The 15,377-nt window shown below is 41.1% G+C and overlaps 1 protein-coding gene across 3 annotated transcripts; it reads right to left on the minus strand.

The window, feature by feature from the left end:
- Positions 1–563: 563 nt before the first annotated feature.
- On the minus strand, positions 564–12,986 carry LOC124157490. Of its 3 annotated transcripts, XM_046532228.1 has the most exons (12): positions 12,519–12,986; positions 12,085–12,165; positions 11,702–11,826; positions 11,456–11,603; positions 10,968–11,059; positions 10,689–10,834; positions 10,420–10,486; positions 3,857–4,022; positions 3,215–3,414; positions 2,974–3,115; positions 2,729–2,865; positions 564–2,584 (listed from the first exon to the last, which is right to left on the minus strand). In XM_046532228.1, exons 2-12 carry the CDS (start codon positions 12,146–12,148, stop codon positions 2,237–2,239), a joined length of 1,635 nt encoding a protein of 544 aa, XP_046388184.1. In that variant the 5' UTR covers positions 12,149–12,165; positions 12,519–12,986; the 3' UTR covers positions 564–2,236. The 3 variants fall into 3 exon arrangements, with proteins under 3 accessions (XP_046388184.1, XP_046388183.1, XP_046388182.1); XM_046532227.1 differs by lacking the exon at positions 12,519–12,986 and having other exon boundaries at positions 3,866–4,022; positions 11,702–12,504; XM_046532226.1 differs by lacking the exon at positions 12,519–12,986 and having other exon boundaries at positions 11,702–12,504.
- Positions 12,987–15,377: the final 2,391 nt, after the last annotated feature.

Here is a 15,377-nt window from a genome sequence, read left to right on the forward strand (position 1 = left end):
AGCACCTTTCTGTCTCTTAGACTTGCTGGGAGTGTATGATACCATTCAACAAGACCGTTTACTTCTAGCATATCGCCGGGACCATGAAGCGGTTTTGGTAATATGCCTTCATTGGCTGCAAGTCTATAGCACATACTCAACTGGTGCTTGACAGCCAAGGTATGGCTAATATTCCTCCGGGACATATTAACAGAAGCAGCTCTAGTTGAGTCCCGGTGTTTAGCTTCAAAACGAATGCATGATAAATTGCCAACAGGTCCACTTTCTTCGAAAATGAGAGGGTAATGCGTAAGAAGGTGGTGCTTCGGTTTGAGTGTGTCTCCTGTCAACCTTAAATACAGAGCATGATGTTCCTCAATTAAAACCCTTAGCAAACCAACAATATCTTTTGGAACTCTCTTAGCAACCAAAATTTCAATGATTTGCCTGAGGACTACATATAACTCCCAATAAGGGTTATTTTCCGACACTAAATCCCCAATAATAACCCCAAGCAATCTCACAAAACAAAGCATTTCTGAGGATGTCATTGCTAACTTGTTTCCCTTTTTCAAAGAGTGACGAGAAATGAGGGGTGGTTTATTTGAGCTGTCTATCGGTCCATAATCAAATAGTTTCAGCCGTATATTGAGAGTTTCTAAATCAAGATCTTTACTTGGTCCATCAACTATTCCACGCAATATATGAATCATATCATAAGAGCAAATTCCCTCACGCATATCATGCATTTCATCAACAAAGAAATTTGATGTGATGTGAAATGATTGCACATAATGCCAAACACAATCCTCTTTCACTCCAGTCTTACTACAATCATTCAGCTTAACATCATCATCATACTCTTTTTGGCTTCTGAGCATATGCGGAAGGTCAGTAGTCTGCTTTTCACTTTGAGACTTACTCAACTTACAAAGACGACAAAAATAATTAGCATTGAACGATTCAACCATCCCAAGAACTGAATTTAGCCCTAAATTATCACCCAATACTAATCCCAGAACAAAGTACACATGCTTAAACTCATCAACATTACTTATTTCAATTCCATTAGTCTCTAAATAAAGTAACTCATCAAGTAGAGGTTGAAATGCCTGCTTGTTACCATAATGAGACCTACTCCAACTGTCAAAGAGTAGAACCAAAAAGTGATTTCTTAATAGGGACTGGCATTCTTGTGGCAAACATGGAATAGTAGCATATACAGCACCCAACTTGCCTGAATGAGGTCCTAATGGGTTGTTAACCTCAAAATCATCAAAGTATATAAACAGGGGAATAACAATATCATTTTCAGCATACTGCACTATTTTTTTAGCCCAAAGTTTGCCCTGAATAAAATTCTGCAGTGATGAGGAATCTGATTTTAAGGATTTCATATACTTGAGGGTATCATTGAGTGCATTTGGCAATTCAAAAAACTTTTTTAGAGTCTTTCTCAGGGGAACAAACTGACCAGTAACCTCCACATTTTCACCTCTACCTCCAGTCTTTGAGGCTTTACTGCAGAAAGTGTGGCCTATTAAATATGATTCTGGTGGAATATAATTACCAGTGTTTTTAAAGTGCTTCAGGCGGTGATGTTCTGTACTCAAATGTTTAAATGGAGATTCCAAAGCTTGAAACATTTTCAGCACTTCTTCTGTTTCTCCCTCATCGCAGTTAGATAGCCTTAATGAATTAGTCACTTTAGTTCTTAAAAGCTCCAAGAAACCCCCACCAAGAAAGGTTTCCACATCCTCGATTATAGTTTGGATGTGATTCCTTGGTAAGCAAGGATTACTGTACAGTTTGGATACAAATGAATCAGCACAAAAAAAGAGAGAATTTATGAAATCCTGAGAAAAGGTTTTAGTTTGAGGAGCAGTATCATGAGAGGCATTATTGCTGAGATTTGGCATGTCTTCATAATCACCATCATCCTGGTCTACAACAAGTCCATTATGAATTTGGTCACCTATTTCTGTTGGCTCAAGAAGAAATTTATGTACCTTTTGTAGATGTTTCCGAAAGGAGTTTCGGGAGTGGAATACTCTAAAACAGCCATTCTCTGCACATCTATAATGGTCAGCAATGGGATGAGCAAACGTATAGTGAGCAAACAGACCACGAATAGTGGATATTTCTGCCCCACACTTATCACATACAGGCATTATGAATTAGAGAAAAAGACCTAGTCACTAGCAGAAAATAAAATCTTAATGAAAAATATGTACACAAATAAATATAATAAGGGAATTTAATCCCTTGCTGCACTAAAATCTTGCAGCAGAGTCTCTACAAAGCTGAAGTGAGGCTCAAATTTTCGATCACGAGGTATATCGTACACTGCCCTTTGAATGAACTGCCAAATTTGGCTGGCTTCAGGAGGGTACTGAGCATTCAAGGCATGAAATGCCTTGAATGTGATATCCACTGCCTTTAGTGGAGTTTCCACCTCGAAGTATTTGGGGCCAATGATGGCGAATGCCTGGTGTATCTCTCTCCACGAAGGTCCCACCACAGCTGCTAGAGGTTGAAGCTGGCAGCCAAAATTCAGTAGGCGATCCTTTCTCAGCTCAAGCTGTGTTTCCAGGTCCCCAATAACCTGAGGGTTGAGAAAATTTGTAAGATTTCTGTTAAAAGTTACTATCTGAACTGTATTATCATAATAAATGTCATCAACCAATTAGATAAAAAATTGAAATATAAGATTTATTCGGTGAATATAGTGTGAATATTGATTCCTTACTTTTACGTGTAAAACAAAAGCTTCCTGAGCCTCGAGCTTTGATGGCCTCCACTCTCGCACTGATTTAGTTTGCTTCCGGGCATTTACAGTGGGAAAAATCTTGCTCATATGCAAGAGAGCTAGAGCTGTTCTTTCATCTGAAAATGAAGAAGATTCTTCTACATGAAAATAGAATAAAACATAATCTGTCCTAGTGTTATGCAAGTCAGGTGCTAATTTACAATTAATACTTTTCTGCTACTCACCAGGTGAAATTGCTTCATCAAGTGCCTTCCTCAACTCTCCTTTAAGGCAGACCCTTTCCAGGACAAAATTACTAAGCCTTGGCCATAGAGCATATAAGCTCATGGAGCTATTGGGGAATTTGGAGGTGAAGTCAATCTCCAACTGCAATAGTTTTGATAGCAAATCAATAACTCACCAACTACACTATTCATAAAATAAAAGTTTAGCTCAAAAATTTGATGAAATATATGGATTACTTACCAGCATATAGCCTCTATCTAAGCGTAACGCAGGATACCCTTTCATATACTCATGGACTGATTTCCCATCTCTTTGGAGGCAGCGACGTCTAATTTGATGGGTTTTTTCCCAATATTCCTGAACTTTAACCCAGGGCTCAGCATTATTTTTCAGCCATTGGAGGGAGTCATCATCATCTTGGCTATCATCCACCTCAGATTCTGTAAAGGAATGAAACTATTAGTACATGGAAAATATATTTCTGTACACTGTACGATGACTGCCTCAAAATATTATTTAAAAATTAAAGTAACAATAATGGAGCCTTGGTGTGGGTCCAAGTATTGGTTGACAATTGTTAAAAATTGGAGTACTTGAATTAAAAGCAATCAATCACTGCATAACTCTCCAACTGGCATAATTTATTAATATACCTCTCCACACCCTCATTCATCCGTCAGTTTAAATGATGTGCTCCTTGCCCTGAACTGAGATTTGTAAATGCTAATAATATATATATATGTATGTATAATGGCTATTTTATCTAAGTTACTAAGTAAAGGAAATTTAAAATAACTCTAACAGCTATTACTAACATTTAGATTTCTTAAATTACCCTTCAAAATGACAAGTTATTCCTAACACTAAGATATAAAACATTACCTTCATTACCTTGACTGAAACTTTCATGTGCTCTTTTTTCACCCCTTTTCCGCCCTGGTATAAGGCCAAGCTTAGAATGGCAGCGGCGGGTATTATACCATTTAGAGTATAATTTCCCTTTACCAGTCTCGCACACTCCTCTTGAGTCGATCGATATCCAGCAACCCTGAAAATGTTTTTCATTCCTTAAGTAATTTTACAGTAGCATTAAAAAATTCTTCGAATTACTATCTCACTGAAATGACAACACCATGCTGAGAGGAACAGCTTCAAGGAAATTACCCCTTACAAAGAGAATGGAGATGTTAAAGAGCACTAATAGAAGGAAAATGGGAAATATTAAAGAAAATCTTTGCATAAGCAAGGGCTGAAGATGGCAAAGTTATAATAATAACTCGCACGCTCCGCGCGCTCGTTAAGGGGCTCCGCCCCTTAAAAACCCCGGTTCCGGCTTCGCCGTCTACATTTGTGGTCGCTCGAAGACTTTTAAAGTTCGAATAATCTCACCTCAGCTAGGGGCCGGCTTCGCCGGCCAGGGGGTAGGGAGGCGCCCCACTCATTCCTCGGCTTCGCCGTTCCTCGCTGGAGGGCGGCTTCGCCGCCCAGGGGTTGAGTGTGAGTTGAGATGGGTGGAGTCTACAGCGGCTGCGCCGCTTGAACATTGGGGCGGCTTCGCCGCCCGAGGGTTACTGAAGCTCCCCCTCGCCTACGCCAGTCAGTTCCTCGGAACGGCTTCGCCGTTCCTCGTAGTGGGGCGGCTTCGCCGCCTTGGGGTCGAGGAGCCCCCCCGCGGCTGCTCCGCTTAGTCTTCATTAATGCTCTTCTCCACCGAGAGGGGTGCCCAGGGGGATTCGGGGGTTTTAATGTGTTATGCATGCGGTCACTAATCGTCCACAGTGATCACGTAGCGATGATTGTAAAGGATAGTGCAATACGGAGTAATAGTGGCGACAAGTACCCATAAAAGAAGACTCAATGGCAAGTTTTTCATTTTTTGCGGGGGTTCCAACGGAATACCGGGGGGTTTATACTTGTGTTAAACCATTGGTCACAAATCGTTCTCATAAATTCCGTGCCGATAAGTCCTAGGGGTCCGGAACAGTGGTCTGACGATTCTTTTACCTGGGGGGCGATTTATTAGACATTTTTTGGGAGGTTTCACGGGGTTATCGGGGGTTTTAATAAGTGGTTGGGGCACCGGTTAAATTGTGACGAAAACTACTCGGAAAGGCGACTCGGCGGAAAAGCGAAAGGTTTCTGGTATTTTTTCCCGTATGGTTTACGGTTGCTCGCCCTCACCAAATATTCCGGATCTAGAGCTCAGAGGGGACGGGTAGTGTGGCGTAATGTTTGCGAGAAGTACCCAAATAGGAGACTAAATGACACATTTTACGATTGGGAGGGATTTCAGGGGGATACCGGGGGTTTAAATGTGTTTACTCCTGGCGGTCACCATCCATTTACATAAATTCCGTGGGGATGAGTCGTTGGGGGCGGTGGAATAGTCACGAAAAGTACCCGAAAAGTAGACTTATATGCAAAATGTTAATTTTTGGGGGGCTGTATGAGGGTTTACCGGGGGTTTATAGGTTTTTACTGCCAGCGGTGATCAATCGTCCACATCAATTCCGTAGCGATGAGTGGTAAGGATTGGAAAAGCGGCGGAATTGTGACGAAAAGTACCCGAAAAGGTTACTTATGTGCAAATTTTAATTTTTTAGGGGTTTCGGGGGGTTTAAAGATGACGATACGATATGGTCACATTCATTTACTGTCATATCTGACAGAAGTGTGCCCTATGACATCCATATTTCGAGAGTAATACAATAAAAAGCAAACCAGTCCCCGAAAAAAGTGAGTAGTGCCCGCCATTTTTATTTTTTTTAGGTTAAACACATTGAATCATTTATTAAACGTTCATGTTTTCTGAAAGACAATAAATAAGTGTATGTAACTACAAAGTTTGAAAGAAATCGGTCAGGTTAAAATTGACATAATCTTGTGTTAATCTTTTGGAAATCGTAATTTTCGGTGATTTTCGGAATATTTTAATTTTTTTCTGACTAACCAAGGACGACGAAAGAAAATTGTTACCTACATTTCGTAGACGATGTTATGAGCATATATAATAATCATTTTCGTTATCATACACTTGAAATTAAGTCGAGGGGAGCGGAAGGGATGAAATTATTTTCGAAAAACCAATTTTTGGACGCCATTTTGGCTACAAGTTTCTTTAAAAGAAACTAAGAACATTACAGAATTACGTGCCCACGTTTATTAGCTTTCAAAAACTGCATTAACCATGCATGTGGCACGTACGGTTCGCGCGCAGTAAAATTAAAACCGAAAGACGGTCCCCGGAAAAAGCGCGATTTCGGCCATTTTGTCGACCTAGCGACGACACGTGGCGGAAACTTCCGGTTTTCGGATTTTTCCTCCGGATCATTTCCGGTTCCCCGCACGCGTGCCAAATTTCAGCTCTCCAGCACTTCTAGAAGTGGTCGGGAATTTGTATCCATGAGTGAGTCAGTCACCACGAGGGCTGTATATAGATAGGATTATACTCGCACGCTCCGCGCGCTCGTTAAGGGGCTCCGCCCCTTAAAACCCCGGTTCCGGCTTCGCCGTCTACATTTGTGGTCGTTCGAAGACTTTTGAAGTTCGAATAATCTCAACACGGCTAGGGGCCGGCTTCGCCGGCCAGGGGGTAGGGAGGTGCCCCACTCATTGCTCGGAACGGCTTCGCCGTTCCTCGCTGAAGGGCGGCTTCGCCGCCTGGGGGTTTAGTGTGCCAGAGGGCAAGGGCATTTCGGAACTGTTTCACCGTCATTCATTTAAGGGGCGGCTTCGCCGCCCAGAGGTGGGGGGAGTCCACAGCGGTTGCGCCGCTTGAACATCGGGGCGGCTACGCCGCCCGGGGGTTGCTGAAGCTCCCCCTCGACTACGCCAGTTCCTCGTTGTGGGGCGGCTTCGCCGCCTTGGGGTTGAGGAGCCCCCCCACGGCTGCTCCGCCTAGCCCTTATAAATGGTCTTCCCCACCGAGAGGGGTGCCCAGGGGGATTCGGGGATTTTAATGTGTGATGCATGCGGTGACCAAAAGTGCACAGTGATCATGTAGCGATGATTGTAAAAGGTAGTGCAATGCGGATTAATAGTGGCCACAAGTACCCATAAAAGAAGACTTAATGGCAAGTTTTTCATTTTTTTTTTCGGGGGGTTCCTACGGAATACCGGGGGTTTTATACTTGTGTTAAACCAGTGGTCACTAAAAGGTCTCATAAATTCCGTGCCGATAAGTCCTAGGGGACCGGAAGAGTGGTCTTACGATTCTTTTCCCTGGAGAGGCTATTTATTAGAAATTTTTTGGGAGGTTTCACGGGGTTATCGGGGGTTTTAATAAGTGGTAGGGGCACCGGTTAAATTGTGTCGAAAACTATTCGGAAAGGCGAGTTTAAATTTGTTTTATTTTTTTTCGGCGATGTTCCAGGAGGTAATCGGGGGTTTTCTGGTATATTTTCCCGTATGGTTTACGGTGGCCCGCCCTCATCAAATATTCCGGATCTAGAGCTCAGAGGGGACGGGTAGTGCGGCGTAATGTTTGCGAGAAGTTCCCAAACAGGAGACTTAATGGCCCATTTTACATTTGGGGGGATTTCAGGGGGATGCCGGGGGTTTATATGTGTGTACTGTTGGCGGTCACCATCCGTTCACTTAAATTCCGTAGGGATGAGTCGTTGGGGTAAGAACCAGCGGTGGAATAGTCACGAAAAGTACCGAAAAAGTAGACTTATTGGCAAAACCTTATTTTTTGGGGGTGTATGTGGGTTTACCGGGGGTTGATAGGTTTTATGACTACCAGGGGTCATCAATTGTCCACACAAATTCCGTAGCGATGAGTGGTAAGGCTTGGAAAAGCGGCGGAATTGTGATGAAAAGTACCCGAAAAGGCTACTTATATGCAAATTTTAATTTTTTAGGGGGTTTCAGGGGGTTTAAAGATGACCTTATCATATGGTCACATGCATTTACTATCATATCTAAGAGAAGTTGCCCCTATGAGATCCATATTTCGATAGTAGTACAATAAAAAGTAAACTTCTCCCCGGAAAAATTAGTAGTGTCCGCCATTTTTATTTTGTCGCAGGTTTATCGACTGCAACATTTATTAAATTCTTACATTTTCGGAAACCATACGCATAAATGTATGTAATTGTGGAGTTTAGCAGACATCGGTCGGGAAAACATTGAAGAAAGCTTGTGTCAATCTTTTGAAAATCGTAATTTTCGGTGATTTTGGGAACGTTTTTATTTGTTTCTGGAAAATCATGGACGACGAAAGAAAATTGTTACCTACATAAAGTAGACGATGTTATGAGCATATATAATAATCATTTTCAGTATCCTACACCTGCCATTACGACGAGGTGAGAGGGAGTTATGAAATTTGTTTCGAAAAAAACATTTTCGGACGCCATTTGTGCAGCAATTTATTTTAAAATTATCTAAGACCATTACATATTTACGTGAGTACATTCATCAGCTTTTAAAACGTGCATAAACTATCCGCGTGGCACACACCGTTCACGCGCAGTAAAATAAAAACCGAAATACCGTCCCCGGAAAACGCGCGATTTCGGCCATTTTGTCGTCCTAGCCACGACACGTGGCGGAAACTTCCGGTTTTCGGATTTTTCCTTCGGAGGTTTTGTATATTTTGCCGTATATATTATCCTTGTATATTTTCCCGTATGGTTTACGGTGGCCCGCCCTCATGAAATATTCCGGATCTAAATCTCAGAGGGTACGGGTAGTGCGGTGTATTGTTTGCGAGAAGTTACCAAATAGGAGACATAATGGCACATTTTACACTTAGTGGGGATTTCAGGGGGATACCGGGGGTTTATATGTGTGTACTCCTGGCGGTTACCAACCGTTCACATAAATTCCGTGGGGATGAGTCGTTGGGGGCGGTTGTTTAGTCACGAAAAGTACCAAAAAAGTAGACTTTTATGAATTTTTTTATTTTTTGGGGGGTGTATGTGGGTTTACCGGGGGTTTATAGGTTTGTACTACCAGGGGTCATCAATTGTCGACATCAATTCCGTAGCGATGAGTGGTAAGGCTTGGAAAAGCGGCGGAATTGTGACGTAAAGTACCCGAAAAGACTATTTATGTGCAAATTTTAATATTTTAGGGGGTTTCGGGGGGTTAAAAGATGACGAAATTATATGGTCACATTCATTAACTGTCATATCTAACAGAAGTGTGCCCTATGACATCCATATTTCTAGAGTAATACAATAAAAAGCAAACCAGTCCCCGAAAAAAGTGAGTAGTGCCCGCCATTTTTATTTTTTCGCGGTTAAATGCATTGAATCATTTATTAAACGTTCATGTTTTCTGAAAGACAATACATAATTGTATGTAACTACAAAGTTTGAAAAAAATCGGTCAGGTTAAAATTGACATAATCTTATGTTAATCTTTTGGAAATCGTAATTTTCGGTGATTTTCGGAATGTTTTAATTTTTTTCTGAGTAACCAAGGACGAAGAAAGAAAATTGTTACCTACATTTCGTAGACGATGTCATAAGCATATATAATAATCGTTTTCGTTATCCTATACCTTAAATTAAGTCGAAGGGAGCGGAAGTTATGAAATTTTAATAGAAAAACGAATATTTGGACGCCATTTTGGCTGCAATTTTTCTTAAAAAAAATTAAGAACATTACGTTATTACGTGCCCACGTTTATCAGCTTTCCAATAACGCATTAGCGATCCGTGTGGCACACACCATTCGCGCGCAGTAAAATAAAAACCGAGAGACGGTCCCCGGAAAAGGCGCGATTTCGGCCATTTTGCCGTCCTAGCGACGACACGTGGCGGAAACTTCCGGTTTTCGGATTTTTCCTCCGAATCATTTCGGATTCCCCGCACGCGTGCCAAATTTCAGCTCTCCAGCACTTCTAGAAGTGGTCGGGAATTTGTATCCATCAGTCAGTCAGTTACCCGAAGCGCTGTATATAATAGAGATTAATATAAAATAATTATATTCTTGAGAGTGAAAATATTTGGTAGGAAATGGAGGAGAGTCATGAGACAAATATTGAATACCAAGAGGGGAGATAGACAATCTGAAGAATTCAATGGGGTAACAACATAGACTTATATATTTTCACTTTATAATGGCTTATCAGTTATAGGGGTTGACTGTAATTGATTGTATAACCACCATAATTTTCTATATATGTACATATATGTTTACAAAAAACTAATGAAAATGTACATATATATTGTTTAGTTTCATAAAGCTACAAGGAAATGAAACATTTAAAATAATTAATCTGTTGAATGGTTTGAGTGCAAAATCACAAGATAGACATTAACTCTCTTTTGAAAGTAAAGCACAACATTTAAGGAATGTAACCAAGTAGACTTGTAACTCTGAAATCCTTGCCATCCATATTGAAAAGAGGCTTGACTGCAATAACTTCAAATTAATTAATTAGGTTACATGTCTTGTCCAGGTAGCTCTGCAGATCACCAGGTTGTACTCACCTTGCTTTCAGTGGGGAACAGTTCCACTATCCTATTTGCCAAATAGGTCAGTCTATCAGCCGAGAGTCTGTAAAGTAACCAAAGGTACACTAATAACACACAAGCGCAAATCCCCAACTTACTAACAGTCAAGAATTGGCATGATTTTAAGGCAATACTATTCATAGAAGTTAATCAGCTTCAAACCGTACACACCATTAACATTGAAGACTTTAAAAACCTGTGAAGGGTTTAGGGTGCATAAAAATAAAACCTAAATTGGGGAGTACCTTCTATCAAGATCATCTCTGAGCTCATGAGCAATGATACGCCCAGCCAACAGATCTCTTGCCCTTTTGTCTAGGTGTCCCAGACTCTTGTATGTCCCTAGGACAATTTTGCCCTCACTGGTAGAAAGCAGAACTTTTTCAAGGTCCTATGGAAAGTGATACAAACTTGTATAACCAAATAAAACTATTACCTTGCCAATTATAGTAAATACGATTTGCATTAAATAATGTAATAACTATCAAAAATCTAGCCACTGCACAATGGTTTGTGAAACTCACCAATTCTTCCTCAAAATATAATTTGTTGTGCACAGACACCTCAACAGGTTTAGAAAAATCTCTGCCAATCACAATAATCTCTGCCCTAGGTTCTGTAGAGAAAAATTCGAAGTCATTTCTAGCAATTCATGACAAAACGGTTTTGAAACATACCATGAACTTCAAAATGTAATTGTAAACATTCAAATGGGTGACACAAATGGATTAAATCATATCTACAGGACATCTGAAACACAATGGGATCTATTTTGCAAATGTTTATAAGATGGAATTTGATATCTATACTTAGCAGATGAGCATTCATGTACAGAAGTTGCCATTTACTGAATAATAATATTACAATGATGTTTATAGATATATAATTTTAGCGTATTGGTTGCAATCACTGGCAAAATGCGTTAAAATAATTTAACTGAAAGTCATAGTCATTAAAGGAATATTGAAATTCACTACAAGCTAAAAAAAAATTATTCATTTGATAACTTTACCACTACATGAAATTTGGCCGTTGTCAGGAATTTGGTTTGACACATCGTTTGAGGTGCCTTCTACAATGTTTGTACTTATAGGGTCTGATATCTGTGGGGTACTCTCAGGAAAAGGGTCGATTATCTCTGATATTAGCGCAGTACTCTCCTGAAAGCAAGCATATAAGCGTTGAAATTGGCAAATTTAGGCTGATTTACTATAAAACAGAATCAAATTCCAAGTTTGAAGAGTACCAAAATACAAACCGTTTCTTTCTTTCCCTCGCTCCTCATTTTCATTCGGAACCTGAGCCTATCCCCAACTAAAGGCATCAAGAGCTCCAAAGTCCGTTCGTCTATGAACTCGAGTAAGTCCTCGGTAATGCACTGCTCTAAATAAACCCATGACAAAATTCCATTAGCTATTACACGATATAAATGGCGGCCCGCACTCATCTTCACACACTGGTATTTTTTCATGAGTTTTTAAGTGAACTAAAACAAGGCTGAAGATAACTTCTGATTAAGAGAATGACGTTTACTGCCAATATTACAATTCCAAACAAGCCTCGAAAAGTACAATTGAATACTAATATTAAAGCACGCACTGAGGAAACCTAATAATACAACAAATTTAATTACTTTGTTACCTTGAAAAGTCTTTACGGCTTCCTCGCTAAGCCCCCATCTCCTTAGCTTCTCCTCAAGACTCATAATTAAAACTCCGGATGCTTGAAATAAACACAATTTCAATGATGCTATTAATTGTATATCGTCACACTAAACACTTTTGTACGAACACGTTGGCTTTAGCGATCCAAAAATTGTTATTAAATAAAGTATTCTTATTGTTCTATCCTACGGTGTACTGCAGATGAAAATAAAATGCAAAAAAATGTTCTAATCTTAAATACACCACGATATTTCGAAGTAATGAAAAGTATAGCCAAAAGCATTTATGGTGGAAGTTGAAATCTATGGTGAATCTACGAAAACTGATTTAGGTGCTTCCTTCTTTTTTTACTGGCTCACCAAACGGAAGATAATATTTAAGGAAATATAAAAATATAGAACAAATACTTACCGTAGGCAATGATTTTTGAAGATTCTTGCAGCTCTACTCGGCGAACACGTGAGGCGAAGGCTTCTGCAATGGGAAAGACCAGTTCCTCTCCAGAGCACTTCCGTTAATCACCGGAATCGCGGGCGCAAGGCATCATGGTTTGCTAATAGATGACTACGATGATTTTGCAGACGGACCACTTACACATAAAAATACGCATCTCACTGAGAGATAAATTCGCAGTAATGAAAAAAGGCTACATTTATGGAAAAGGGTAGAAATGCACTTCCCCTTGTCGATTACCGCAAATCTATTTGCTTGCCTTACAAATGCATTTCTAAGAGTTACAAATTCAAGGTTACAAATAGCATTTGCAACCGTTGCAGACGAGTTTTTTCTGTGAAACTAAAGTTTCTTCTATATTTAATGATGGATTTGTCTCCACAACAAATATTGAGGCAGCAATCACGCATTTGTACGAAGAACAAATAAATTTCTTTCCGTGCGGCTGCTCCGCTTAGTCCTCATTAATTCTCTTCTCCACCGATAGGGGTGCCCAGGGGGATTCGGGTGTTTTAATGTGTTATGCATGCGGTCACCAATCGTCCACAGTGATCACGTAGCGATGATTGTAAAGGGTAGTGCAATGCGGAGTAATAGTGGCGACAAGCACCCATAAAAGAAGACTTAATGGCAAGTTTTTCATTTTTTTGCGGGGGGTTCCAACGGAATACTGGGGGTTTTATACTTGAGTTAAGCCAGTGGTCACAAATCGTTCTCATAAATTCGGTGCCGATAAGTCCTAGGGGTCCAAAACAGTGGTCTGACGATTCTTTTACATGGAGAGGCGATTTATTAGAAATATTTTGAGAGTTTTACGGGTTTATCGGGGGTTTTAATAGGTGGTAGGGGCACCGGTTAAATAGTGACGAAAACTACTCGGAAAGGCGACTTTGAAATATTTTTATTTTTTTTCGGCTATGTTCCAGGAGGTTCCAGGGGTTTTCTGATCTTTTTTCCCGTATGGTTTACAGTGGCTCGCGCTCACCAAATATTCCGGATCTAGAGCTCAGAGGGGACGGGTAGTGCGGCGTAATGCTCGCGAGAAGTTCCCAAATAGGAGACCTAATGGCACATTTTACATTTGGGAGAATTTCAGGGGGATACCGGGGGTTTATACGTGTGTACTCCCTGCGGTCACCATCCGTTCACATAAATTCCGTTGGGGGCATAGGAATAGTCACGAAAAGATCCATAAAGGTAGACTTATGTGAAACAATTTTTTTTGGGGTGTATGTGGGTTTACCGGGGGTTTATAGGTTTTTACTACCAGGGGTCATCAAACGACCACATCAATTCCGTAGCGATGACTGGTAAAGCTTGGGAAAGCGGCGAAATTGTGACGAAAAATACCCGAAAAGGCTACTTATATGCAAATTTTAATTTTCTTAGGGGGTTTCGGGGTTTTTAAAGATGACGATATTATATGGTCATATTCATTTACTGTGATATCTAACGGAACTATGCCCTATGACACCCTTATTTCGAAAGTAGTACAATAAAAAGCAAACCAAACCCCAAAAAAAGTTGGTAGTGCCCACCATTTTTATTTTTTCGCGGTTAAATTCATTAAATCATTTATTAAATGTTTATGTTTTCTGAAAGATAATGCATAGTTGTATCAAACTACAAGGTTTGAAAGATATCGGTCGGGTTAAAATTGAAAAATCCTGTGTTAATCTTTCGGAAATCGTTATTTTCGGTGATTTTCGGAATATTTTATTTTTTTTCAGAGTAACAAAGGCCGACGAAAGAAAATTGTTAACTAAATTTCGTAGAAGATGTTATGAGCATATATAATAATCATTTTCGTTATCATACACCTTAAATTAAGTCGAGGGGAGCGGAAGGTATGAAATTTATTTCGAAAAACCAATTTTTGGACGCCATTTTGGCTGCAAATTTCTTAAAAAGAAACTGATAATGTTACAGAATTACGTGCACACGATTATCAGCTTTCAAAAAATGTGTTAAACATCCAAGTGGCACGCACGGTTCGAGTGCAATAAAATTAAAACCGAAAGACGGTCCCCGGAAAAAGCGCGATTTCGGCAATTTTGTCGTCCTAGCGACGACACGTGGCGGAAACTTCCGGTTTCGGATTTTTCCTCCGGATCATTTCAGGTTCCTCGCACGCGTGCCAAATTTCAGCTCTCCAGCACTTCTAGAAGTTGTCAGGAATTTGTATCCATCAGTCAGTCAGTCACCACTAGGGCTGTATATAGATTGGACTCGCACGCTCCGCGCGCTCGTTAAGGGGCTCCGCCCCTTAAAAACCCCGGTTCCGGCTTCGCCGTCTACATTTGTGGTCGCTCGAAGACTTTTAAAGTTCGAATAATCTCACCTCAGCTAGGGGCCGGCTTCGCCGGCCAGGGGGTAGGGAGGCGCCCCACTCATTCCTCGGCTTCGCCGTTCCTCGCTGGAGGGCGGCTTCGCCGCCCAGGGGTTGAGTGTGAGTTGAGATGGGTGGAGTCTACAGCGGCTGCGCCGCTTGAACATTGGGGCGGCTTCGCCGCCCGAGGGTTACTGAAGCTCCCCCTCGCCTACGCCAGTCAGTTCCTCGGAACGGCTTCGCCGTTCCTCGTAGTGGGGCGGCTTCGCCGCCTTGGGGTCGAGGAGCCCCCCCGCGGCTGCTCCGCTTAGTCTTCATTAATGCTCTTCTCCACCGAGAGGGGTGCCCAGGGGGATTCGGGGGTTTTAATGTGTTATGCATGCGGTCACTAATCGTCCACAGTGATCACGTAGCGATGATTGTAAAGGATAGTGCAATACGGAGTAATAGTGGCGACAAGTACCCATAAAAGAAGACTCAATGGCAAG

This window comes from Ischnura elegans, chromosome 4 (assembly GCF_921293095.1).
Source record: "Ischnura elegans chromosome 4, ioIscEleg1.1, whole genome shotgun sequence".
Taxonomy (NCBI): Eukaryota; Metazoa; Arthropoda; class Insecta; order Odonata; family Coenagrionidae; genus Ischnura; species Ischnura elegans.